Source organism: Aegilops tauschii, chromosome 4 (genome assembly GCF_002575655.3).
Source record: "Aegilops tauschii subsp. strangulata cultivar AL8/78 chromosome 4, Aet v6.0, whole genome shotgun sequence".
Classification (NCBI taxonomy): domain Eukaryota; kingdom Viridiplantae; phylum Streptophyta; class Magnoliopsida; order Poales; family Poaceae; genus Aegilops; species Aegilops tauschii.
The window spans coordinates 82,213,547-82,238,543 of NC_053038.3; the positions used below are offsets into that span (position 1 = coordinate 82,213,547).

Genomic DNA, 24,997 nt, shown 5'->3' on the forward strand with positions numbered 1-24,997 from the left:
GTTCCTCGTCCTCCCAATACAAATATTGTTTCTGGCAAATGGATTTTTCGCCAAAAGTTCCACTCCGATGGGAGCCTCTCACGATATAAAGCCAGGTGGGTTTGTCGTGGCTTTTCTCAGCAACAAGGAATTGATTACGAAGAAACCTTCTCTCCTGTTGTTAAACCTAACACCATTCGCACCGTTCTTAGTGTTGTTGTCTCCTCTTCATGGCCCACTCACCAACTTGATGTTAAAAATGCTTTCCTCCATGGTTCCCTTCAAGAAACTGTCTACTGCCAGCAACCTCTGGGTTTTGAAAATCCATCCTTTCCAACTCATGTATGTCTTCTTCAGAAATCTCTCTACGGTCTTAAACAGGCCCCACGAGCTTGGTTTCAACGCTTCTCCTCCTTCATTCAAACAATAGGCTTCACTCCATCTCTCTCCGACACCTCTCTTTTTGTGTATCATCAAACTTCTGACACTGCCTATTTACTTCTCTATGTAGATGATATCATTCTTACCGCCTCCTCTCAAAAGTTCTTAGATCATATTGTCTCTCTTCTTAGATCTGAATTTTCTATGACTGACCTAGGACTCCATCATTTCTTAGGCATTGCTGTTGTTCGAGATTCCTCCAGCCTTTTTCTTTCCCAACGCCAGTATATTCTTGATCTTCTTAATCGTGCTGGTATGCTTGACTGTCAATCATCTCGCACTCCTGTCGATACTAGTTTTAAACTTTCGGCTACCGGTGAACCCTTTTCCGATCCTACTCTCTATCGTAGCCTAACAGGTGCTCTCCAATATCTCACCATTACTCGTCCTGAAATCTCTTTTGCTGTTCAACAAGCATGTCTCTATATGCATGATCCCCGGGTTCCTCACTATAATCATGTTAAACGCATTCTTCGGTATTTAAAAGGAACTCTCAATCATGGTCTCCACCTCAATAATTCTTCTCCAAACTCGCTTACCGCATACTCTGATGCAGACTGGGCTGGTTGTCCTGACACTCGAAGGTCCATTTCCGGTTTTTGTGTTTTTCTTGGTAACAATTTGATTTCTTGGTCTTCGAAAAGACAGGTTACAGTCTCACGTTCGTCGGCCGAGGCTGAGTATCGCGCTGTGGCACATGCCGTTGCAGATACAATCTGGATTCGGCAGTTACTCTCCGAGCTACACAGGCCTATTGAGCAGGCCACTATTGTCTACTGTGACAACATATCAGCAGTCTACATGACCAGCAATCCAATTCAACACCGACGCACAAAGCATATTGAGATTGATATTCATTTTGTTCGTGAAAAGGTTGCTCTTGGTCAGGTTCGGGTGCTTCATGTTCCCTCTACGGCTCAGTTTGCTGACATTTTCATCAAGGCACTGCCTACCAAGCCGTTTCAAGATATTTGTTTCAGTCTCAACGTCGTCGAGCCTGCCGTTGATACTGCGGGGGATGTTAGAGTAGTCATTATGGTATACGACTTCTAGTCCAAGTCAGTTTTGTATCCCTACCCCAAGTCGGTTTCTACCCTCTTATATACTCTTGTATGCCGCACCAAATCATCAATAAGCAACAGTTTTATTCAGCTTTCACTATGAACCAAAAAAGAGTGTACACTGTAGGCAGTGGAGCTCCCAGGGAAAACAGGGAACAACGCGTGGCTGTCTCCAATTCTTTCTGGCTCACGAGTCGGTGCGGGGCTGTGGAGAGTGGGGAAACAGGGGATTACCGCTGTGGCGGCCGCCGGCGATCTGGCGCCTCACCCTCACGGCTCCGGCTCCCCCGACCATGTACAGCTCCGGCTCCTCCGACCATGCCGCACACTCCTTGCCCAGCGCCCTCCTTCTCCAGGTCCCGCAGCCACCATGAGTTGCTCGCCTCAACCCAGGTCGATGACCACTCCGAACTATCCTGCCGTCTGCTCTTGAGGCTGCCGTCAGACAATTCTCCTACCATTGCGCAGCGTCGGCGTTCAGTGCGCCGCCCCGTGAGCCCACCCTGACGCCATGCTTCTCCCTCCTGACTCCTGAGGAAGCTGGGCAGCAAGTTCAGCTGCTGAGGTCCAAATACTCTACCTCTGCAACAAGCTGTCCTATGCGGATACCTGGAAAAAGCAGGACCTCTATGGTTCAGAGTTGTTGAGTGTACAACGTTGTATATATTCAATTCGGTGTGTTCTAGTATTATATATGTATTCGTAAATTTCGTCGTGCTAAACGGTTATTCCAGGAATCATTTCAGTAGCCCAATCAGTGTGCTTATTTGTTTAGATGACACTAGAATTTTTTGTGAAGAACAATGTACAATCATTGTGTTGTTCACCTTTATTTATCTTTCTATCAGGTCTGCTTTAGTTATATGCCAAGATTTCAATTACCACGGTTTCTTCTGTTGAGGTGGGGCAGCTGAGGAACATATATCAGATAAGGCACAAAATGCTGAACTGAAGTTGTTTCTCGAAGTGGAATTTGGACTGGTAACTACAGTTGTGCTTGCTTCCTTTTATGCAAGTTTGAATTTTAGAGCGTGTCGTGGCCTGGATGTAGGTTGCTTAACTATATCTGATTCCCATATAGGATCTGCAGCCTCTCCCTCCTGAGAAGAGCAAGGAAGATAATCATTCTGTTCATCAAACCCTCCAGGCCCAAAGAAGAAGTGTTTATGTTCATCCAGTTTCTCAGGTGGGCCATTATTGTTTGTATTAAGGGTTCAAGTGGATCGATTTGAGTTGATACAAGCAGAATTGTACAAACATGCCTTAGTTAGAAATTACCCAAACTGAACTTTAGAAATAAGACTGTTTAAAATTGGAGATTAGCATCACACATTAGTTTCTTACGGTTTCAGCCCTGATGTTATATAGATCCATTTTCTTTTCTATCGCTTTTGATTTGCCTTTTGTATTTTCTCATGGTTTATTCATGATCTTGATCATTATCAGGCTGCAGTTTTGGGGAACACCCATAACATGACGTGGAATGGTAACTAAATAAAATTGTTGATGTACTTTTACCAACCAATATTCACTCTTGGTCAGGTCCATCCTGCTAATATTTGTTGTATTGCTGAATTTTTTAGCAGATTGTTCTCCTGTTATCATGTAGCAGATTCCACATTGAGCAGTAATGTACTACTATAATGCAGTTCTTTCATGACCATCGTATTACTGTACTTAATAGAGTTATATGGTGTGAGCATACTCCCTATACCTAAGTTTTTCTCTATTCACTTGTGCTAAGGCATTCAACCAATGTACTACTGAATTTTATAGCTGGGCTCTTGTTTCGCTAATGCAATGGAATCGGGGGGCTTTGCCCTCCTGATTGTCTAAATATTTTATAGCTGGTTGTTGGTCTTGTGTGCCGGTTCCCAGATCGAGTAATGATGATGCAATTCTTGATTGGTGTTTGCAACATTTCACGTTTTTTGTTGCATGTTTTTTCTGGCCTTTGAAATTCTAAACAACGCCAAGAGAACAGTCAGCTTAGAGATTTCCTCACCAAATTTCGTGGCGCAGCGGAGCGTACCTGTTCCAGAGTATATAACTACAAGTACATCAGCTTCACACCATAAGAGACAGAGAAATTGACAGCACGGCTCTTCCACAGCTATGTCTTCTTCCTCCACCACCATGGCTGCCATATGGGCTCTGGCCATTATCCACCTCCTTCTATTGCTCCCACTCCTGCGGTCCTCCATTGTGTTCGAGCTCCACGGCGACGTCTATCCTACTGGGTACGCAATCTCCTGCATCTTACACCGTCTTTTTTCATAGATTATGGAAGAAAATCTCAGTCATTGAATTCCATGATACTACACACGGCCATGCATCCTCCTAACTTGGATCACTACCTTTGGTCCTTGCAAATGTTGCGATTTTGATTCTTATCCATGAGACCACGACTGACATGACCTCCTTTCAGTCTTAATGCAGTACATTATATTGCAATTGCATGCATGCCTTCCTCAATATTTCGTGATCTTGTAACCAGATCTTATCGCTCTCTGTTCGTCTGACTTATTTTCCCAACTTCTTCCGCGAATTACATTTCAGTTGTTCATGCACATTTTGTGCTTCAACTTCCACTACGGTAGCATTTGAGTTTTGACATGCTTTTGCTGCCTGTGTTCGTACGTGCAGCCTCTTCTACGTTACCATGAACATTGGGGAACCCGCGAAGCCCTACAACCTTGACGTCGACACGGGCAGCCCCCTCACGTGGCTGGAGTGTGACGCCCCCCTCCAGAGCACTCACAAGGCAATCTAAGTCATCACATTTTAATTAGTCTTACAACCTTAATTAGACTTGTATCACCTGTTGTGCGTATATGCTAGCTCCTTGCATGCCTTTTGCCTTCCAAGTTCCAACTCAACTATAGCTTCATTTTCCTTCAGTTTCCAGTCCTGAAATGAAATTTACATGGCGATCGATATTATTGCAGGGGCCACACGAAGCGTACAGACCAACACCGACCAACGTGGTGCCATGTGATGATGAGCGCTGCGTGGCGGTGCACAGGGACCTCGGCCTCGCGCACGACTGCACTCGGAACCCAGACCAATGCGACTATGTGTTTGGTTACAAGGACGGCGAGTCATCCTTGGGCGTGCTCTTGGCCGACCAGTTCTCCCTCCCCACCAACAATGAGAACCGACCCAACCTTGCTTTCGGGTAGGCGTTGCTGAAACTTCCCTGCACCGTTGCATCGCATGATTCGTTGTTGCGTGCGGGCGTGCAGCTGTGGGTACGACCAGGAAGGTGGGCAAGAGGCAGGCAAGAAGCTGGTGGAGGCGGATGGCGTCCTCGGGATCGGCAGGGGGACGGGTGACCTCGTCTCCCAGCTAAAGCAACAAGGCATAATCACTGACAATATCTTTGGCCACTGCCTCGGCGTCCATGGAGGGGGTTTCCTCTTCTTTGGGGGCGACAGGGTGCCCTCTGCCGGCGTAACCTGGGTTCCAATGGCTCAGAATGTCGGGTAATTGCCGTTACATAAATAGCCGGTTATAGCTCCGCTATAGCGGTTTGAGCAGGGTGCTGTTAAATGAAATAACTAGGTGTTTCACGCTTTTCATGGCACCCAACCTTTTTTCGTTTCAGGAGCCACTACTCACCTGGCGCAGCAACACTGAACCTCAATGTACAACTGGAATACCCGGTAAGCATGGAGCCAATGACCACCATGTTTGACAGCGGGAGCACCTACACCTATGTGCATAAGGACACATATGGTCGCCTTATTTCAGCGGTATATATGTTTCACATCACAGCTAGAGCTAGCCACTCACATACATTAGATCAGTGTAACTACTCCCTTCGTTCATACATATATTTGACCGGAGTAACTAGCTAACTAGACATGGGCACATGGCATTTTGGATCTTGCATTGCAGGTGGGAGTGACTCTCGAGGGTTCATCACTTACCAAGGTGGACGATGATGCGCTGGCTGAATGCTGGGAAGAAAACGAGCCAATTCAATTTGTTGACGACGTCAAGAGTAAATTCAAGCCACTTGAACTTACTTTTGGCCATGGGGCTAACCAGGCCACCATGGAGATCCCTCCTGAAAACTATATCGTTGTCACGGTAATTAAGTAAACCTTGGATTGATCACTGCACTGACTGCCTGAAACGGATCAACGGAAGATCATTATATTGCCTAATATGTCTACTTTTTTATCGCAGAAAACCGGGAAAGTGTGCCTGGGCATCCTCAATGGATCACAGATTGGTCTGGATCGACTGAACCTAATTGGAGGTGTGAAATTCAGTCAAACGTTTCCACTTTGGGAAACTATGACATGCATTATGCCCATGCATCTTTTGATCATTTCCACACTGATTTTCTGTTCTTCAGGTAATACAATGCAGAATTATATCATGATATACGATAACGAGAGAGCACGGATCGGATGGGCCCGTGCGTCATGCTATGAAATGCCAGGTCTCGAACCTCTCATCGGGTCGCGTCTCTGAATGACGCTTCTTCTGACATGCTGTGGGCTAAGCTAGAAGATAGATGGAGGTGTCATCGCTTTAGAACCGGGGCTCATACCTTAACAAGAATGAAGGACTTCGAATGAGAAATTGAGATGATATTTTTTGGAAAACTATTTTTCCCACCGGCTGATTGCAGCATTCTGTTCCGCCGCGCGCTGCACCTTCCGATCATCGCTTGCGATCTTACGGTGATAGAGAGCGGCCGCATGCAGCCTGCCTTGCTTTATCTGATTGCCAACTGAAACATCACAGCTACATCTATAGACAAGGACGGGTAGAACCCTTGCATTGTCTAAAGAATGTATTTCCCGCAATAAAAAAATCTAAAGAATGTATTTCCCGCAAAAAAAGAAAATCTAAAGAATGTGTTTTTTCTCTTCTATGAACCCAAAGAACATGCAATCTTTATAGAGTGTGCTTCTGTGGTCGTCGTGTCGGTCGCGCGCAGTGCCATTGAGTCGCTCGTTGCAAACCGGATGTGTGATGTTGCAAAGCCATTCACCACTGTCTTTTGCTGCTGCAAAGCCTGGCCAGCGTGTTACAAAGCTAGCCACGCAACGCTGCAGGGTCGGCCGACGCCACTGTTGCAAGCCGGATGCTTGATGCTGCATGGCCGGTCACCCCTGCTGCAAGCAGGGTGCCGCTGTTTCTTTTTGTTGTAGAGCCGGCCACATGACATTGCAGGGTAGAGAGAAATAGAGTGAAAAGTACATTGGATTTCTCAAAGGAAATTTGAGTTCACGTTGAAATTCCAATGGAATGAGATGTGTATGAATAGATTCCATAGGAATTTGGCTATGCCAATCGTAGGAATCGATAGGGGTAAAAAAAATTAAAATTCTTTAGGATTCAATCAAATGCTCTAAAATTCCTACAAAAATCCTACAATAGGCCGTAAATCCTTCCATAACCCCACTGGGCCTGAATCAACATGCATGGCTGACACACAAGGATAAATAAGTCTCGAGGGACATGGTACATGATAAATCTATTAAACATAGTGAGACGAGATGTAAACATCTGACACATTACAGCGATATAACCAGTTCTTGGGCTAAGGAACTACACTGAAAGTAAAGGCAGACAGCAGAACATATGCTTCTAGTCTAGACAAAAGAACACGATACAGATCACTATGATAAACCAGGTTCCACCTAGCTGAGATAGGTCAAACAAGTTGTGCAGCTCATTCCACGCTGTTCCTAAGATTAGGCCTCTTCAAAGATTGAAAACAGTGCAACATTGCAGAGACAAAAGACCAGACTTTAGCCTCGCATTCATGAATAATCATCACCATTTGCCAGGGAGGGCGAGAGCCATGTTTCGAAACTGAAGCCTGCACATATACCAGACAAGGTAGAATCAGTTAATTGTGATCTCATCTCGAGAAAATATTGCACAATAAATTGACAAGTGTAATTTTAGGTACAGAATGCATAATATGTGCAGCTCAATCCAATTATTCCAATGCCGTGGATGTCTGATTGAGACAAAACTTTGACTGACCACATATGACATAATACCTACTTTCCTAGCTACTCAGTATTACATATCCACCACCTTCACCCGATCACAGTAAGAATGACTAAATTGACTGGCCACAAGAACAACAGAAGTAGAAAAATATGTGCTGCTAGTTAACTTACATGTGGACAGTTGCGCAGTCAGTTTGATGTTAATCTGCGTGACACTGACAAATCGACTCAAGAATTTTAAAATCCTGCAAACCCTCCCATCAATATCTCTACATCTGATTTCCACAGCATTAAGGTGTTCGGATATTGCAGGTAATTTTTCCAGTGGATAGCAGTTACCTGCCAGCACAGTTATAAATTCCTGTCTCTGTGGTGAAAAAAATTAAAGAATCATCAAGATTTGATCAATGATGCATATAAAAAATGTGAATCAAGATCTATAGATAATGCATAAAAATGTCCACTAAGACAGATAAATACGCCTGCAAACTTATATTCAACAGAAGCAATCAATTATGCATGGTAACTTGAATAACATATCTGTTATAGATAGAGAAAGCATATACCTTACATAGTTGAAGAGTGAGCTTCTCAAGAACTAGTGAATGCTCGAGAATGCAAAGTAGTGCACGGAAGTCAATAGCCACACACCAGTCATTCAGGAACAATGTCTTCAAGTTACTAAATGTAGGACACCACCTCAAATCTCTTCCAAAAATAAGCTGATGAAAGTATGAACAGTTCAAGTTTTAGGCTTAAAGTTATGATTCATTGTAAGTGAAGTGCATAGCAGGTTCCGATAGGCATTTGAAAAGTCACAACTTGAGAATGTAATGCATGATATACATATATATATAGGACAACAGTTTGGGACACCTAGGTGCCCAGGCTCCTTACCTCGTGACCGTCGGATCTTAGACAGATGCATGTAGATAGTAATGGGTGCGAGTATATTAAGCGGCTTCCATATATGCTTTATGGAAGTAATTGGCAAGTACCAATAAATGTATGATTTAGGTGTATTAATAACATGCGTTGAATAGGAAAGTGATAAATGCAATTTCTTCTTAATTTATTTCATTGGACGTATAACGGAAACTCCTATGAAGGTATATACGTACAAACTTAGTATTTTTAAGCGGCATGCATGTGCGTCCTTATGCATATTATATAAATGCACATACTAATGTTTTGGGTATATACCTACCTTTGATGTATTCTTGACCGATAGTTCGCACTTAATCTGGGGTACATCACATGCGAGTATATGGATTTTGGGTATATCACTAGTGCAGAACCGGGCTTTAGCGCCGGTTCGTAAGGGCCTTTAGTGCCGGTTTTGCAACCGGCACTAGAGAGTGGAGACTAAAGTCCCCCCTCCCCTTTAGTACCGGTTCATCACGAACCGGCGCTAAAGTGCCACCACGTGGCACGAGCCAGGCCCGGGTGCGTGCAGAACATTAGTACCGGTTGGTAACACCAACCGGTACTAAATGTTTGGGTGTGTTTTGGTATTATTTTTTATTTTTCCTTTAATTTTGTGTTTTCAATTTAATTTAGTGATTATTTTAGTTGTTAAATCATTAGGTGAAAGTACCGCATATTAGTTTTGACTGGATGCATGTGGATCCTAGCTAAGTGATCAAGTATATGCCATATCCATATTATACTTGATCACCTATAATTAAGTGATCAAGTATAATATGGATATGGCATATACTTGATCACTTAGTTAGGATCCATCCAGCTGAAACTAATCTGCGGTTTCTTTTATAAATGATATAATAACTCATCATCATCATCATCATATTAATATAAAAACTCTTGCATCATATCATCAACAACAGTAAGTTAGCTAGCTAAAAATCATCATAGTCGTCATTACCACTGTTTAATCATCATAGTCATTACCGCTATCTAATCAGCACCAACACTAGCTTAAAGAAAAAACATTCACTTGTACCAGAAGCAAAGATATCATCGAGTTCAACATGGTCATCATATTATAAGCGTTTATAACACCACAAAAGCAAATCACCCTTTGAGATTAAGTTCAGGACGAAGAACACGGACATGAGAGGACAAAAGTACTAAGAGCATGAAGTAGCTAAATCACTCCTGCTGCTCTCTCTCAGGTAAAATAGCATAGAACATGTATATCTCTCCTGATTCATCATACTGGAGCATGCAGATGAACCTATCTCCTAATCGTGGGATGTGCTTCTCATTGCTGCCCCCTAGTACTTCTCTGCTGGGATCGTTAACAATTTTGCTCCAATCTTTCACTATTAAGCATTCATCACTTTTAGAAATCCTGAATGCACTCATGTGCAATGTACGATATCTTGGCCATAAGCTAACCATTGACATGTGAATAAACAATATCAAAGACATAAATATGGTTGAGAAACTCACATAATGGTAGAACTGGAGGCGTCTGCACATCGACCCAGATGTCTCTATTACCTTCAATATCATCTTCCGGACGAATATCAAAGGTGATAACCATATCAGGCTCAAATGCATAAGCCTTGCATAGTGCTTGCCAAGTTTTGCATTCAAAATAGGTGTACGTGTCTGCATTGTATAATTTGACGTTGAAAGTATAACCATGCTCGGTCTTCAGGAAAACTATCTTTACCTCCATAGTTTTCATAGCACTGAAACCTATCTTATCCAAGACAAAAATTCTTGCATGGCAGGGGATGCGCTAGTAGAATAGTGAAAATTTAAAATTATAAGTTGAAGCAAATGAAGCATATATAAGTCATGCTTAATTACGAAAAAAAGACTTGTCGTTGTGACTTACTGTATCCACTTCGAAGGTCTCATCCAGCTTGATGCTGAAGCGCCTATCATCAACAAGGAAATTTCTATCGCACAGGCCGCGCTGGTCTTCACAGTATTCGCACTTAATGAAATCTTTTTCGTCGTCAGACAACATTTCCTATGTTCATATAGGTGAAACATTAAACACTTACTAGTTCTATTAATTCAACTACTTCTATTAGTTCAACTAGTTCTATTGATTCAACTAATTCAACTAAGCATTTAATAAAAATAAACTTGTGCTATTAATTTTTTTACTAAAATAAAGTAGCTAGTTCTATATAATAATATTTTAATTAGATCATCAAATCTCAGATATCTAAATTTTCTTACTAAAAATAAACTGGTTCTATTAATTCAACTAATTCAACTAAGAATTTACTAAAAATAAACTAGTTCTATTAATTTTCTTACTAAAATATATAAAGTAGATATATATATAGTAATATTTTAATTAGATCATCAAATCTCATATACCTAAATTTTCTTACTAAAAATAAACTAGTTCTACTAATTCAACTAGTTTAACTAAGCATTGACTAAAAATAAACTAGTTATATTAATTCAACTAGTTCAAATAATCTCATATACCTAAATTTTCTTACTAAAAATAAACTTGTTCTATTAATTTTCATACTAAAAATAAACTAGTTATATTAATTCAACTAATTCAAATCTCATATATATACCTAATTAATATCTAGCTAATTCATCTAAAATTGACATTAATATTTAACATCTTTTCCATATAAATCATCTAACATTAACATTCTAACATTCTTATCTACGTAATTTATCTAACATTAATCTAAACAACAGAAAACAGAAAATAAGTAAAACAATATGTGTGTGTGTGTCTGTGTGTGTGTGTGTATATGTGTGCGTGTGTGTGCGAGCGGGGGGCGGCGGCGCGAGACGGCGATGCGACGGGGACGGCGCGACGACGAGCGGGGGGCCGGGGGCGACGGCGCGATCGAGACGACGACGTAGTACAGGGCGGCGGCGACGGGCGGCGGCGGCGACGGCGGTGACGGCGACGACGGCCGGGGGGGACGGCGACGGCGGTGACGGCGACGACGGGCGGCGGGGCACGGCGGGGGCGGCGCGCGATGGGCGGCGGCGGCGATGTCGCACGAAGTAGTTGGAGAAGAAGTGGTAGTCGATGAAACTGATTTTTTTCGTAAGTGCCATATATATAGGAGGGACCTTTAGTACCGGTTGGAGCCACCAACCGGTACTAAAGGCCAATTTTCGGCGCGCTGCCCTGTGAGCCTGCTGGCCCTTCTGGGCCTGAATTTGCAAACCCTAGGTCCGGCAGGCCCACTGGGCAGCGCCCCAACAAATTTTTATATAATTTTCTTCTATTTATTTCTGAGTAGTTTTTTTGCTGTATTTAGTTTCTTTGTGAATATAAAAAAAAATATAGTTTTTGTCTTTTCTGCATTATTTATTTTCTGCTATTTATTTTTGAATAATTTTTTATATAGTTTTTGTCTTTTCTGTTTTATTTATTTTCTGTTTTATTATGATGCATACTGAACGCAAAAATAGGCTGGAGTTCAAATAAGTTTAAAAAACATTGAAGTGCCCGTGTAACAGATGAGTTCTCGTCCGAAACCCTGATGATACCATGCCAAGTTCCAACATTTTCAGAGTTCATTTTGTAGTGATTTTCAATTTCACCGTCATTTAGCTCTCTAAACAAATCGGTAAATGACTGAAAAATAGCAAATGATGTCAGAACGTGTTGGAAATTGATGACGTCGCTTTGAATGATGCATACTGAACGCAAAAATAGGCTGGAGTTCAAATAAGTTTAAAAAACATTGAAGTGCCCGTGTAACAGATGAGTTCTCATCCGAAAACCCTGATACTCCGAAAGAGATTGTCCAGTTTGTACACGAGGTGCGTCCAGTTTTCGCCGTGACCCTCTCTACTCTTTTGCACATGCTATGCGGGTGAAATGATGATACCATGCCAAGTTCCAACGTTTTCAGAGTTCATTTTGTAGTGATTTTCAATTTCACGGTAATTTACCTCTCTAAACAAATCGGTAAATGACTGAAAAACAGCAAATGATGTCAGAACGTGTTGGAAATTGATGACGTCGCTTTGAATGCTACGTACTGAACGCAAAAATAGACTGGAGTTCAAATAAGTTTAAAAAACATTGAAGTGCCCGTGTAACAGATGAGTTCTCGTCCGAAGCCCTGATACTCCGAAAGAGATTGTCCAGTTTGTACACGAAGTGCGGCCAGTTTTTGCCGTAACCCTCTCTACTCTCTTGCACATGCTATGTGGGTGAAATGATGATCCAAGTTTCAACATTTTCAGAGTTCATTTTGTAGCGATTTTCAATTTCACGGTCATTTACCTCTCTAAACAAATCAGTAAATGACTGAAAAACAGCAAATGATGCCAGAACGTGTTGGAAATTGATGACGTCGCTTTGAATGGTGCGTATTAAACGCAAAAATAGTCTGGAGTTCAATTAAGTTTAAAAAACATGAAGTGCTGGTGTAACAGATGAGTTCTCGTCCGAAGCCCTGATACTCCGAAAGAGATTGTCCAGTTTGTACACGAAGTGCGTCCAGTTTTTGCCGTAACCCCCTCTACTCTCTTGCACATGCTATGTGGGTGAAATGATAATACCATGCCAAGTTTCAACATTTTCAGAGTTCATTTTGTAGCGATTTTCAATTTCACGGTCATTTAGCTCTGAAAACAAATCGGTAAATGACTGAAAAACAGCAAATAATGTCAGAAAGTGTTGAAAATTGATGACGTCGCTTTGGATGCTGCGTACTGAACGCAAAAATAGTCTGGAGTTGTAATAAGTTTAAAAAAGTGAAGTGCCGGTGTAACAGATGAGTTTTTGTCCGAAACCGGCCCTGATACTTCGAAAGAGATTGTCCAGTTTGTACACGAAGTGCATCCAGTTTTTGCCGTATTGTCCAGTTTGTACACGAAGTGCATCCAGTTTTTGCCGTAACATAAGAAGTCCGGAGTTGTAATAAGTTATTAAAATTAAAAAAGAGGCGCTTGTTAATTAGCTTCAAGCCTTTCGGAATAGTGTAGACTGCACTGCACATAGCTCCATGCAGTCTACCCTATTCCTCAAGGCTTGAAGCTAAGCAACGTGAAGGTGAGCATTGCGCCTCTTCTTCATCGTCTCTGCACTAAGGGCTTATAAACCGCTCCTAGTGCCTCTCTCTTCGCGAGGTGGGACTAAAAAACAGCTTAGTAAGAAACTATAGTACCGGTTCATGCCACGAACCGGTACTAAAGATGCTCGTGGGGCCACAGCCTCATTAGTACCGGTTCGTGAAACGAACCGGTGCTAAAAGTTGGCCATGAACCGGCACTAAAGAGCTCCTCCCGCCTAGCCGTTGGAACCGGCACTAATGGACACATTAGTGCCGGCTCAAAATCAAACCGACACTAATGTGCTTCACATTTGACCCTTTTTCTACTAGTGTATAATTTCCGAGTATGTCACATTTATTTATATTCTTGGGGTATACATTTTTTTGGGTATGTCTCCAGTATCATTTATAGGTATGTCTTTCTGGTATATCCCCATGCAAAAGTATATCAGTTTTGTGTACATCTCCAAGGAATATAAGTGTACTAGAAAAAGTATATGGATACGATATCTTAGGTATATGTACGAATGAAAAAATTGGCCGTCGGCATCAACATGTTTTGTACAAACCTAAAACACAAAAAATAACTAGGATGACATATTGTATTATTTGTCCACGTTAATTTGTATAGGGAAATTAATTGTCAAAAAGTGCAACCCAACCTTAATTTTCTTTAAATGTTAGATACCTTGAAAATTAAATCATTTAAAAAATACACAAGAACATCCATTGGTTATACGATACCATTGGTATACTCAATAGGTATATAGATATACCCAATGAGTATACATATTTTTTGTGGACATTAGGGATACAGTACATTGGGTATATGATACCATGGGTATACCCAACGTATACCGAATAGGAGGTCTGTTGTACTCTTATCATCGTTGGGTATATGAAACCATGGGTATCATACATTAGTCATATGATATATGGGTATCATACATTAGTCATACGATATATCTGGTATCATACATTTGATGTGTATATATGACAACGCCCAAAATACAGGCACCCAATACCTGTTGAGTAACAATTATACAACATGATTCACCTTATTAAAAAAAGTATATGGGTACAATATCTTAGGTATATGTATGAGCAAAACTATTGGTTCTCGGTACGCACATGCTTTCTACATACCTAAAAGTAAGAAAGATAACTAGGACGACGTATTATATTTTTGTTGACCATTGAAATAGTAGGAAAGGCTCGTACTGCATATATATTATTTGGTCACATTAAATTATATAGATAAATTAGTCGTTAAAAATTTCAGACCAGCCTTATTTTTTCTTAAAAGTTTAGATACCTTGAAATTAAATATATCTTGTGTATATACGTAGACACACCATCTTTTTTGTAGAACCGACACTATCGTGCATTAGTATAGAAGAAACACCATACAATTTTGTTTTGGGAAGGAACTATTGCTAGCAAATAAATAGAATACAATTTTTTGAAAGCAATCCTAGACCATTATGATAATAATGCATGCAAACAGAATATGGAAAGCTATTATTACGTGGATTGTATAGCATGCACTAATGGATATGACTTGCCGTAATGGGTCTAGGTGCCCCACACAATAAAAAATGCATGGTAACTTATATTCATTAATTGTGTGGTAACTTATATACACCTAAATCATACATTTATTGGCACCCATTACTATCTACATGCATATGTCTAAGATCTGACAGTCACGAGTTAAGGAGTCTGGGCACCTAGGTGTCATATATATATATATATATATATATATATATATATATATATATATATATATATATATATATATATATATATATATATATATATATATATATATATATATATATAAATGCATAGAAACTTGCTGAATGTTGCATGTGCTTTACATAGAACTTTAATCATGCATGGTCAATTCTATGTAAATATTCACTTAGCACTTGTATTCAGAGGCCAACTAATTCACATGTGCCAACTGGAAGAAGAAGAAGAAGAAAAACATTATTTAGAAGCCTATGCCTATCTTCTGGCAATCCATGTAAATACAAGTGTTAAAAAGTCGCCGGTATCTAAAGATGGACACAGAATCTGCAAAACAATCTAGGAGTGAAAGAAAACAACACTTGTAGGAGACTGCGAGTAAAGATGTGAACTATGCCAGGGCCCATCCTTCCAGGTGCCAAAGGGCTTGTGGAACGCGCGCCTTCCGCTCAGGATTAAGGTGTTTTTCTGGCAATTGTTCCGCAATAGATTGCCCACTTCGGCTAACGTCGCCAAACGCAATGGGCCGTCGACTGGTCTGTGTGCGATTTGTAACGTCCTGGAGGACGCGACCCATGTTTTCTTCCAATGCCCTCTGGCACGTTTTGCTTGGAGTGCCGTCCGTGCTGCAGCCAACTCCTCCTGGGATCCCCGGTCAGCGTCTGACCTCGCAACCATACTAGGCTCGTTTCACGGTGGCAACAGCCGCGTGCTCTGGAGTTGTTTCGGTGCCTTGACCTGGGCAGTCTGGCTCACTAGGAACAAACTTGCTATCGAGGGTATCTTCCCTTCTCACCCTGCTAACATAATCTACAAATGCAACCTTCTTCTGCAGCAGTGGAGTCCGTTGGCGAAGCGCAAGGATGCTGAAAAACTGAAGCTCGCCCAAGATCGCCTTCGTCAGATCTACGTTTTGGCTAGGGAGCCATCTGCCACCTCTGCGCCGTGAAGTGGCCTTTTGTCTTGCGAGCGAGCCTGCGTGCTCTATGCTCTGCCTCCGGGCCTGTATTTTGCCTTGCTGCGTGCTACTGCTGGCCTGGTCTAGACTTGTGCGCCTTCGGGCGGTCGTGGTCTGAGCCTCCGTGCTCTGTTTCGAAACTTATGTCTGAGCCTCCGAGCTCGTGTTCGCGGTCCTAACGCTGTCTGTTACGCTGCCTATGTTGTGGGCTTTATTAATTTAAAGCCGGACGCTTTTAGCGTCTTCGTTCTAAAAAAAGTAAAGATGTGAGTCCCAAGTAAGTATACCATTCCAGCGTGAGCTACCAGCTCCAAATTCACAGCAGCCGACAAACCTCCAAGAAGCACGCAGCGGCCGCTATGGTCATCGTCACCGGTACACTCTGCACAGCTGCCACAGCACTGCCCCAGCTCACCTCCTTTGCAGCAATCACTCGAGTATGCTGCAGGCCTCACAAGTGCTGTTTTCAGTGAAGGCATGCTTCCAAGCAAAGGAACGTTACCGCCGAAAGAGTCAAGCAGCAGCCAGACGAGGCTGGGGATTGCTATCCTAGGCCGGCAATCACAGAGGAAATCACAGCCGCTGATGCTGAGACGCTTCACCGACTGGGACGAGATCTTGCAAAGGGATAATATACAGGACGCCATGATCAGATCCTCCAGTGCCGGGCAGCTTGCGAGATCGAGAATGTTTGCTTCTAAAGCCGTATCAGTGAGCTCCAGTTTTCTCAAATGCCGGGAGACCAGAGGAGGGTTTCCCAGTCTGATGAAGGAGACGTTGAGCACCTGAGCTTGGCCCGACAAAATCCGTCGGATCCAAACTTGGACGTGCGCGTCGTCTTCCTCCACCAATCCGTCGAAGTCCAGCTTGGCCTCTTCCAGAATCGGACCATGGTCGCCGGGGGGCAGCAAGGCGTGCAAGAAATCCTTCAGATGTTGGGGCCTGTCCCACCCGTCCTTGGGGCTGATGCGCAGGCGACGGATGGATCTCCAGGCGTGGCGCCAGCGGCCGGCGAGCACGCTCGTCCGGACCGCGTCATTCGGCGGCACGAAGCCGAGGACGTGCTGGAGGACGCCGTCCGGCAGAGCGCTGAGCCGATCTTCGCTGCCCGGCATGGATGCTTTACTGTCGAACGGGTAGTGAGCGCCACCGCGCTGGGTCGATGCTGTTGTGACAAGAAAACAATGAGGAAATGAAGCAAAGAAGCGGGGGGGGGGGGGGGGGGGGGGGGGGGGGGGGGGGACACAGGTGGAAGACGAGCTTACCTCGCCGGAGGCTTAGCTTGAATGAATCGTCCAACCCCAACGGAGAAGACAAAGCGCGTGAGAGCTCTGCATTTCAGCTCAGCTCAAGGACGAGATGGAGTGGTGGAGAGCACAGAGCAGGTTTTTTTTTTGAGGGTAGCACAGAGCAGTTATTACTACCATGAAGAAGCACGCCTAGTAGTGCTACTAGAGTTGGTTGTTGAGTGTCTTGATCGCGGAACCTCACGGGCTCACTGTGCACCGCTGCTCTTCTGGCCATGGCCACTGTGTGATGGCTGATGGGACTATTATATACGCCCGCCGTAGCTTTGCCTTGCAGTCTTGCAGAGTACCGCTGTACCCTCGCGTCCTTGCGAGGCCGTTCTCCAGGACGTAAACTTTCTTTTGAACGGAATCGCCTGCATCGCCTCCAAGTTTATGCCGTGCCAAGGCCAACACCAACGCGGCGGCCAACCAAAACCAACATTGGTTTTTTTGAGCAACTAGTTAACGAGCGCTCCTTCGGGAGCCTCACAACGATCAGCGCCACTTGGCGCGCTCTCAGCCATTCGCCACGTGTCGCGCTCTGGACACTCCCTCTAGATTTTTTTTTTAATTTTTCCGCACGCGTTTTCGGCTTTTTAAATGGTTTTTTCCGGGTTTTTTCGACGTTTTGGTTTTTACCCGGTCTTCCTTAGCGTTTCGACAAAAAAAATTTGAAAAAAAAATTTCTACGCGAAAAAACGCGTTTACTTTTTTTTTCTTTCATGAAAAGTCACTTTTTTTTCGCGAGAGGCGCGGTTGTGCTTTAGCGAGAGTCACGGCCGTGCCTTTCGGAAACGAAAAAGAACGCGTTTTCTGTTTTTTTTTCTTCCGCGAGAGTCACGGTTTTACTTCCGCGAGAGGCACGGTTGTGCTTTCGTGAGAGTCACGGCCGTGCCTCTCGGAAAGGGAAAAACAAAACGCGTTTCCTGTTTTTTTTTTTCTTTCGCGAGAGTCACGGTTTTGCTTCCGCGAGAGGCACGGTTGTGCTTTTGCGAGAGTCACGGCCGTGCCTCTCGGAAAGGGAAAAAATACGCGTTTTCTGTTTTTTTCTTCTTTTCCGAGAGTCACGGTTTTGCTTTTGCCAGAGGCACGGTTGTCCTTTCGCGAGAGTCACGGGTGTGCCTCTTTCGAAAAGGGAAAAAACGCGTTTTCTATTTTTTTTCTTTTCACGAGAGTCACGGTTTTGCTTCCACGAGAGGCACGGTTGTGATTTCGCGAGAGGCACGGGCGTGCCTCTTTCGGAAAGGGAAAAAACCGTGCTCCGTCCGGTTTTTTTCATAAAAAAAAGTTCGTCAAAACCTATCAACATGGGATCTAGTTTTGAAGATCTCGACGCGAGGAATCCAATGGTGAAAACGGTTTGAGATTTGAACGCACGGTTTAAGAGATAAAACGTTTTGAATAAACGAATCTACGAAAAAAGGAAAACTCCCAGGTTACGACAAGTGGCGCGCTGCATGTGCGCCACTTGTCGTGACCTGGGAAGATGGAGTGTTCTTTGCAACGAGTACTCCTTAATTAGTGATTTCGGGTTTTTGTCTTTTTTTGTTCCGTTTAGGCCTTCAGTTTGGCTGGTGTTCGCTCTATGTCCGTACTGCGAACAAAAAAGCTACATCTACAAAGCCTCACGTAACCTCTCTATAACTAATCTCTGCGGCCCCCCTATTTCAACTGGGCGGGCCCCTCCCTAATTTTCTCCACAACAACAACTGCCATCTCGGCTCCTACGTTAATCATGTAACAACCCTTACATAGATGTAGCATTGTTGTACTACGAATGATCAAGGAGCTTTATGAAGGAGCGGTGTATTTCAACTTCATCTAAACGGACTCCCGCACCCCCAGGTCGTCCCGCTCGGGCGACCACGGGGGCGATCCAATCTAGCCGCCGAGGCAACCCACCAGTCTCCTCTTCGTCTCGCCGCCGCCTGAGGCCTTGCCGGCGAAGACTGCGCGGGTTCAAGGACGGCGGCGGGCCGTTCTCTCTCTCCCGGCTTGGATCTCGTCGGTGGCGGCTCGCTGAAGGCCTCGGGCGGATCAGCGTGTCGACTTCAGCAGGGCTGCGGCGCCCTTAACCGGCGCCAGATCCAGGGCGGGTGGTCGCCGCGGGATCCCCTGTGAGGCGGAGTTTCATGCGGGGAGGCTGGGGGCGGCAGTTAGGGCGGTGCCCCTACTGCGCGGCGGCGATCGAAGCCTCCATGGCCGACGGTGACATGAGGTTGGGTGGTGGCGGTGGCGGCGCTCCACTCAGTGAGGGTGGCGGCTGCGTGCAGATGGGTGTTGTCGATGGCTGCGGATCTGGCGTCCTGTCCAGATCCGTCGCGGTTTGGCCTTGGCCGGCATGTGACGCGAGGAGGACTAGTGAGGGGCGGCTGGAGGCTCCCTGCTGGCATGCCGGCGGCGGCCCTCGTCTCCAAGGTGAGGCTCCGTTCGGCTCCACCCAGCTGCGAGATCGGGGGGACATGACTTTCGGTGAAAATCGCGCCGACTACGATCATGGCGGACGATGGTGGCGTCTGTGACGTCGTTCCCTTCTCGAGGCATCGTTGTTGCAGGTCGTGGCATCCCACTCGTGATGCTCCGGGGGAAACTTTAGATCTGGGTCAACCGGATCGGACGATGATCGCACCTTCGATGTCGTTGTCCCTCTTGGGGGCATCGTTTTGGAGCAACAGCTGGCTGGAAGGGACAAGAGGAGGAGCAGTGTTACATCTATCACAAGGCCGACGAAGGATCCCGGCGGCATGGCACTGCGGAGGTTCAGCGACGGGCGTGTGTGGACGGATACATGCAGGATGGTGGCATTGTCTAGCGCCGTGGTGGCGTCGACGGCAGGCCAGGCAAGGTTGATGCGTCAGTTCCTGCTCTGGAGATGGACCAGTGGAAGATGGCGGCGGCAGCCTCTGAGAGTGCGCCGGACCGGTGTGCGACCCAATCCCGGTATGTGGCTGGGCTGGGGCATCCGGCTTTAGATGTTAGGCTTTGGTGCGATGTCTGTTTGGTATTCGGCTCGGACATTCGGCACACCTTCATCAAGGGTATAGGAGTAGCAACAGGTGTTGCCTAGATGGTGGCTTCAGTCTTACCGATGTATTACTTTGTATGGTCTTTGTGAATAAATAATAAAATGGATGCATGCATCGTCGAGATGCAGAGGCCGGGGGTATATCCTCCTTCTCTAAAAAAATAAAAATAAAATCCACGTAGCTAGAGAGCATATGTGGAGGAGAGTGTTGAACGGAAGTGCATGGCCCATATTTCTTCGCTCTTCATCAGTTTGGACACTGCCCAGTACGTACAGGCAGGCGGTTCGGCCGGCTCCGAAATCACAATCAACACTCTTCTCTGGACTGAGTGGTACAAATAGATTCTTACAGCATTCTCAAAGTCCAGCACTAATCCTCCTGGCTTTGACATCAATCATGTAATTCGCTCATCATATCAATGAGATTCACCCCCGAAAGGGATGTTTACCTTTTTCTTGGTTAACCTTTTTCTGGTTTTTGACAGCTTACTTTCAAATAATGGAACGTGGTAACGACAAGGCGGATGTTAAGCCGATCACAAGAGAACAATTCACGTTACCAGCTTCACAGCTTGTGCCGAACTGTACCGCTGGATAAATCAGGTTCAACTGGATATTGAGCGAAGTACAAACAATAGTGCAATATGCATTACATCATATGATAAATCGCGTCCAACTGGATGGTCTGGAGCTCTAAGCCAGGTCTTCGACACGGGACTCGCATAAGATGCCCATAGACAAAAGATGATGAATAAGATAACATCATCACATCCTACTGAAGCCTTCCATTATCGGACTGTCAAGGGATGGTAGATCTACCGCTAAGTACCTTTTCTCACCCTTACACGAAACAGAATCCTGCACAAAAACAAAAAGACACGATGAGGCAAGAGTATATACACATGTATAATGGGCTAATGGCATACACAGAAACAACAGTGCTCAGCTAGTTGACCCTTAAATGGAAATACTAGAAGACTTGCATGAATATTTGATGAGATTCACTCAACGAGCTGCAGCTTATCTCATAGGAGGATCTTTGCTAGAATAGTTCATATTTATGCCCGCCATTTGTATGGTACTAGCGACTCATGAATCTATGTGCTGGATTTACGCTCCTATGAGACCTCATCAAACTATTTGTATTCTACTTTTTGACAAGTTGTGAACTTATGTGATGTATTTGTGACGTCCACACCAGATGATTGAATTCTGCATGTAAATTGTGGCAACCCCACCGGTACAATTATAGATCTATCTGATTATTTCATCAAGTTCTAACTGCCGTAGGTTCAAATAACAATAATTTGTGCCAAAACTTCGAGAACAGTTTTCTAGCTATGAACGTATCCAACATGTGTGACAACTACTAAAAAAGAAAACACCTGGTTAAACTGTTCAATGACAAGAATACAGAGATTGTGTATTCTTCTCATCACATCAAACAGCAAAGTTTCAAAACAAGCAATAAACACATCTCAGAAAATAACCAATGAGCACACATGCACACCAGGGAGATGAGAGTCAAAATGAAGGAGATGGATATGGACATGACAGCCAATAGCCATTTTGAGAACTGTGTAACAAGCTGAAAGAAAAGAAAGCAAATGATTAAAGATGCAGGACTTTCTAGGCCAGTGGCAACAAGGTTTAGTACAAAAATGTCAAAAGAATGTCACAACAAAGAAAAGTGAATTAAGGAACGAAACAGGGGGTGGCCAGTTATAGTGAATCTGTAAGGGTGGGAGCCGCCTGCGTGTGGATGGCCTAAGGTATTTTCTGACTTGTCCCTATAAAAAGTAAATCATCATGTAATTATTTTCTCACTATTCTTTAATGAATGTGCAGCGTTCCTGCTAGGATTCCAGAAGAATGAAATCAGGAACCATGACAGGCAGTCAGACACTGATAGACAAGTTACGTCCCAGTCTCACCACAAATAAAGAAAAAAAATCAACAGGGATTCAAGTTCTTGACTGAACAACTGAACGGTAGACATTCCGTAAAGAGGGGAATGAAAAGCTCGTCTCCCATGAGTCTTGAGAACATGTCAATGACTAGTACCGACCATTCAACAAGACAGTCAACATTTTGCGTACAGTGTAACTGCTTAGAACTATTAAGCACAGGCATTAATGTTACTAAAAAGAGCTAAGCAAGAAGCCAGCGTTCTTATTACTGTTGTATGCAAGAAACCAGCATTCTTATTACTGTTGTACGCAAAAAGCCAGCGTTCTTATTACTGTTCAAAATTAATCAAATCAGAATTGTATTACTGATTAGAGTAATGAATAAATCCACATGCCGTGTGTTCTTCCTTCTTGTTCCCCACAAAGTGTCATGCATGGTTTCCATGTCTTAGAAAATTTGGTGTTCCTAACAACTTTTTCAAATGAATTTTTTCATTGCTTATTTTGTTTATGACAGATGAAGGCAAATTTTGAGAATATGCAAAGCATGAAGAGTGCTGCCAGTCAACTTACGTATGTTAAGTGTACACAGGAACTTCAGAACTTCGACAACGTTCTCATCAACAACAGAACACTTGACATCGACTACCTTTAGGTGTTCAGATATCACAGAAGATCTCTCCATTGAACTGTAGCTTCCTTTCATTTTAACATTAGCTCTTAGTCCCTGGGAAACTAGAAACATTAACAAGATCGAATAATGAAATGATAACTTCAACAATACATCAAGCCAGCAATTCTCATATACCTTGAAAAGATGAAGACTGAGCTTCTCTAGAACGGGCGAGTGTTTGAGAATGCAACTTAGAGCATCAAAGCTAGGGCCCATGCACCAGTAGTCATTGAGTATTAGATTCTTTAGTTTGTCGAATGTAGGGCACCATTTCAAATCCCTTGTAAAAATAACCTGGAAAAAATACAAACAAAAGGTTCATGTATAATACATATTGTGAACATATACGAATTCAAAAAATATTGTTAACATATAAAAATGATGATCTAGGAACCCCAGCTGGTGATAATGCATACATTATGTCGTAATGTCTGTTTATTGTCTATGGATGTAAAAAACACAACCGAAAGAATCTCCAACATGTAGTGTTTAATAAATTCCTATCAACACAGGCATATCTCAATTTTGGCTAAAGATGCTGTAGTCCTGAATAACCTGACATGAACGACTCGTCGATAATATCTCAAACCTCGCGCTCCTAATAGCTTACCATTAAAGCCTATAGTTGCAGAAACATAAAGTAAACTGCATATGAGGAATGTCCCGCAATAATTCTCAGTTTCTTACAAAATCACTCTAATGGGTTTGACGTTTGATGCCCAGAGAAACAGAATATCTGATTCTAGGTAGAAATATAGCAAGACAAAAATGGATGACAAACAAGACTAGGAGTTCAGGAGTGAGGTGCACTCATACCGTTCCAAACGAAGATATCAACTCCAAATGCTTAGCATTAGAGATAGCACCGAGAACCACACAATTTCTGCTGCCATCATTATTTGCATGACAGTTCGTACATGCATCATGTTTAGCGCCACAGTACACCCCAGATTGGCTATATTTCTGACAGATATCTTGTGAGGTATGGTGCCCGTGAGCGCCAAGAGTCAGAAATGCTGTCTCTAACAATGGCATGCTTTCAAGCAAAGGGGTAATACCTGAAAACCCCAATAGTTTCAGTGATACAACGCATGGAGCAGAAACTCGGACCCGGTCATCCAGATAGGATCGGCAACGAAAGATACTCAAACACTTCAGGGACAGGGACGATATCTTGCCAACATTGATGACAGAGAAACCAATCGTGAGATCCTCCAATGCTGGGCAGCTAGAAAAATCAAGAGTAGTTCCTTGTAAGCCAACACCAGAAAGGACCAATGTCCTCAGACACCGAGAGACAAAGAGCAGGCCATTTAGCCAACGCCAGAAAGGACCCTTATTGCCGACGATGCGCAGGCCAGTGGTGCACTTCCAGAGGTGGCGCCAGCGCTGGGCGAGCACGCACGTCCGCACCGCCTCCTGCGCCGGGAGGAAGGACAGGATGTGGTGGAGGATCCCGTCCGAGAGGGCGCCGATGCAGTCGATCCCCGGAGGCATTCGGTCGAACAGGCGGCGGGCGCCGACGCTGCGGGGGAAGAAGCTGCCAGGTAAAGCAACGAAGGGCGCAAGGAATGGGGAGAGAAAGATTGGCTCACCTGGTCGCCGGCCGGAGGTCCGATGAGTCCGAGTCTGATGTCTCCGAGGAGGAGTCCGTCGAGCTCATGACTGCCTACCCCGGCAGCTCGCCGGCCGCCACCCGCACTGCACACCCTGTCTTCGACCGCCCGCTTCTCCCCTCTAAGAAAAATCAGTGGATGCGGACGATCCTGGTATGCATGGAAAGCTTGAGCAATGGCGATTCTAGCGCCGTAACATGCATGAGCTGATTGCCTGATTTTGTGCTCTCGAGAAAAAGATTGAGGAGAGAAGATAGATGTGGTCTTACTCTTGCAGCTATGTGGATTCGGTGGAGCGTTGCGGAGAGAGAGACAGAGAGCGAGTGACCTTTGT

The 24,997-nt window shown here is 44.1% G+C and overlaps 3 protein-coding genes across 11 annotated transcripts; 1 reads left to right on the top strand and 2 right to left on the bottom strand.

The window, feature by feature from the left end:
* Positions 1-1,555: 1,555 nt before the first annotated feature.
* On the top strand, positions 1,556-6,112 carry LOC109759453 (aspartic proteinase Asp1). Of its 8 annotated transcripts, none has more exons than XM_040386716.3 (11): positions 1,653-2,462; positions 2,563-2,667; positions 2,928-2,967; positions 3,504-3,721; positions 4,128-4,245; positions 4,430-4,659; positions 4,727-4,966; positions 5,089-5,236; positions 5,382-5,576; positions 5,676-5,748; positions 5,848-6,112. In XM_040386716.3, exons 4-11 carry the CDS (start codon positions 3,597-3,599, stop codon positions 5,964-5,966), a joined length of 1,248 nt encoding a protein of 415 aa, XP_040242650.1. In that variant the 5' UTR covers positions 1,653-2,462; positions 2,563-2,667; positions 2,928-2,967; positions 3,504-3,596; the 3' UTR covers positions 5,967-6,112. The 8 variants fall into 8 exon arrangements, with proteins under 8 accessions (XP_045083369.1, XP_040242654.1, XP_040242650.1 ...); XM_045227435.2 differs by having other exon boundaries at positions 1,653-2,156; positions 2,330-2,462; positions 2,928-3,721; XM_045227436.2 differs by having other exon boundaries at positions 1,653-2,046; positions 2,330-2,462; positions 2,928-3,721.
* A 9,302-nt stretch (positions 6,113-15,414) lies between these two features.
* LOC109759454 (MEIOTIC F-BOX protein MOF) lies at positions 15,415-17,940 on the bottom strand. Its single transcript, XM_073496313.1, has 2 exons — positions 17,416-17,940; positions 15,415-17,315 (listed from the first exon to the last, which is right to left on the bottom strand). The coding sequence occupies exon 2, from the start codon at positions 17,263-17,265 to the stop codon at positions 16,348-16,350; it is 918 nt and encodes a 305-aa protein (XP_073352414.1). The 5' UTR covers positions 17,266-17,315; positions 17,416-17,940; the 3' UTR covers positions 15,415-16,347.
* Positions 17,941-20,991: 3,051 nt separating this feature from the next.
* LOC109759452 (uncharacterized) lies at positions 20,992-24,997 on the bottom strand. 2 transcript variants are annotated; one of them, XM_045227441.2, is made up of 6 exons: positions 24,933-24,997; positions 24,643-24,813; positions 23,864-24,572; positions 23,183-23,341; positions 22,948-23,101; positions 20,992-21,322 (listed from the first exon to the last, which is right to left on the bottom strand). In XM_045227441.2, the coding sequence occupies exons 2-6, from the start codon at positions 24,708-24,710 to the stop codon at positions 21,306-21,308; spliced, it is 1,107 nt and encodes a 368-aa protein (XP_045083376.1). In that variant the 5' UTR covers positions 24,711-24,813; positions 24,933-24,997; the 3' UTR covers positions 20,992-21,305. The 2 variants fall into 2 exon arrangements, with proteins under 2 accessions (XP_045083376.1, XP_040242656.2); XM_040386722.2 differs by having other exon boundaries at positions 23,864-24,021; positions 24,106-24,572; positions 24,643-24,969.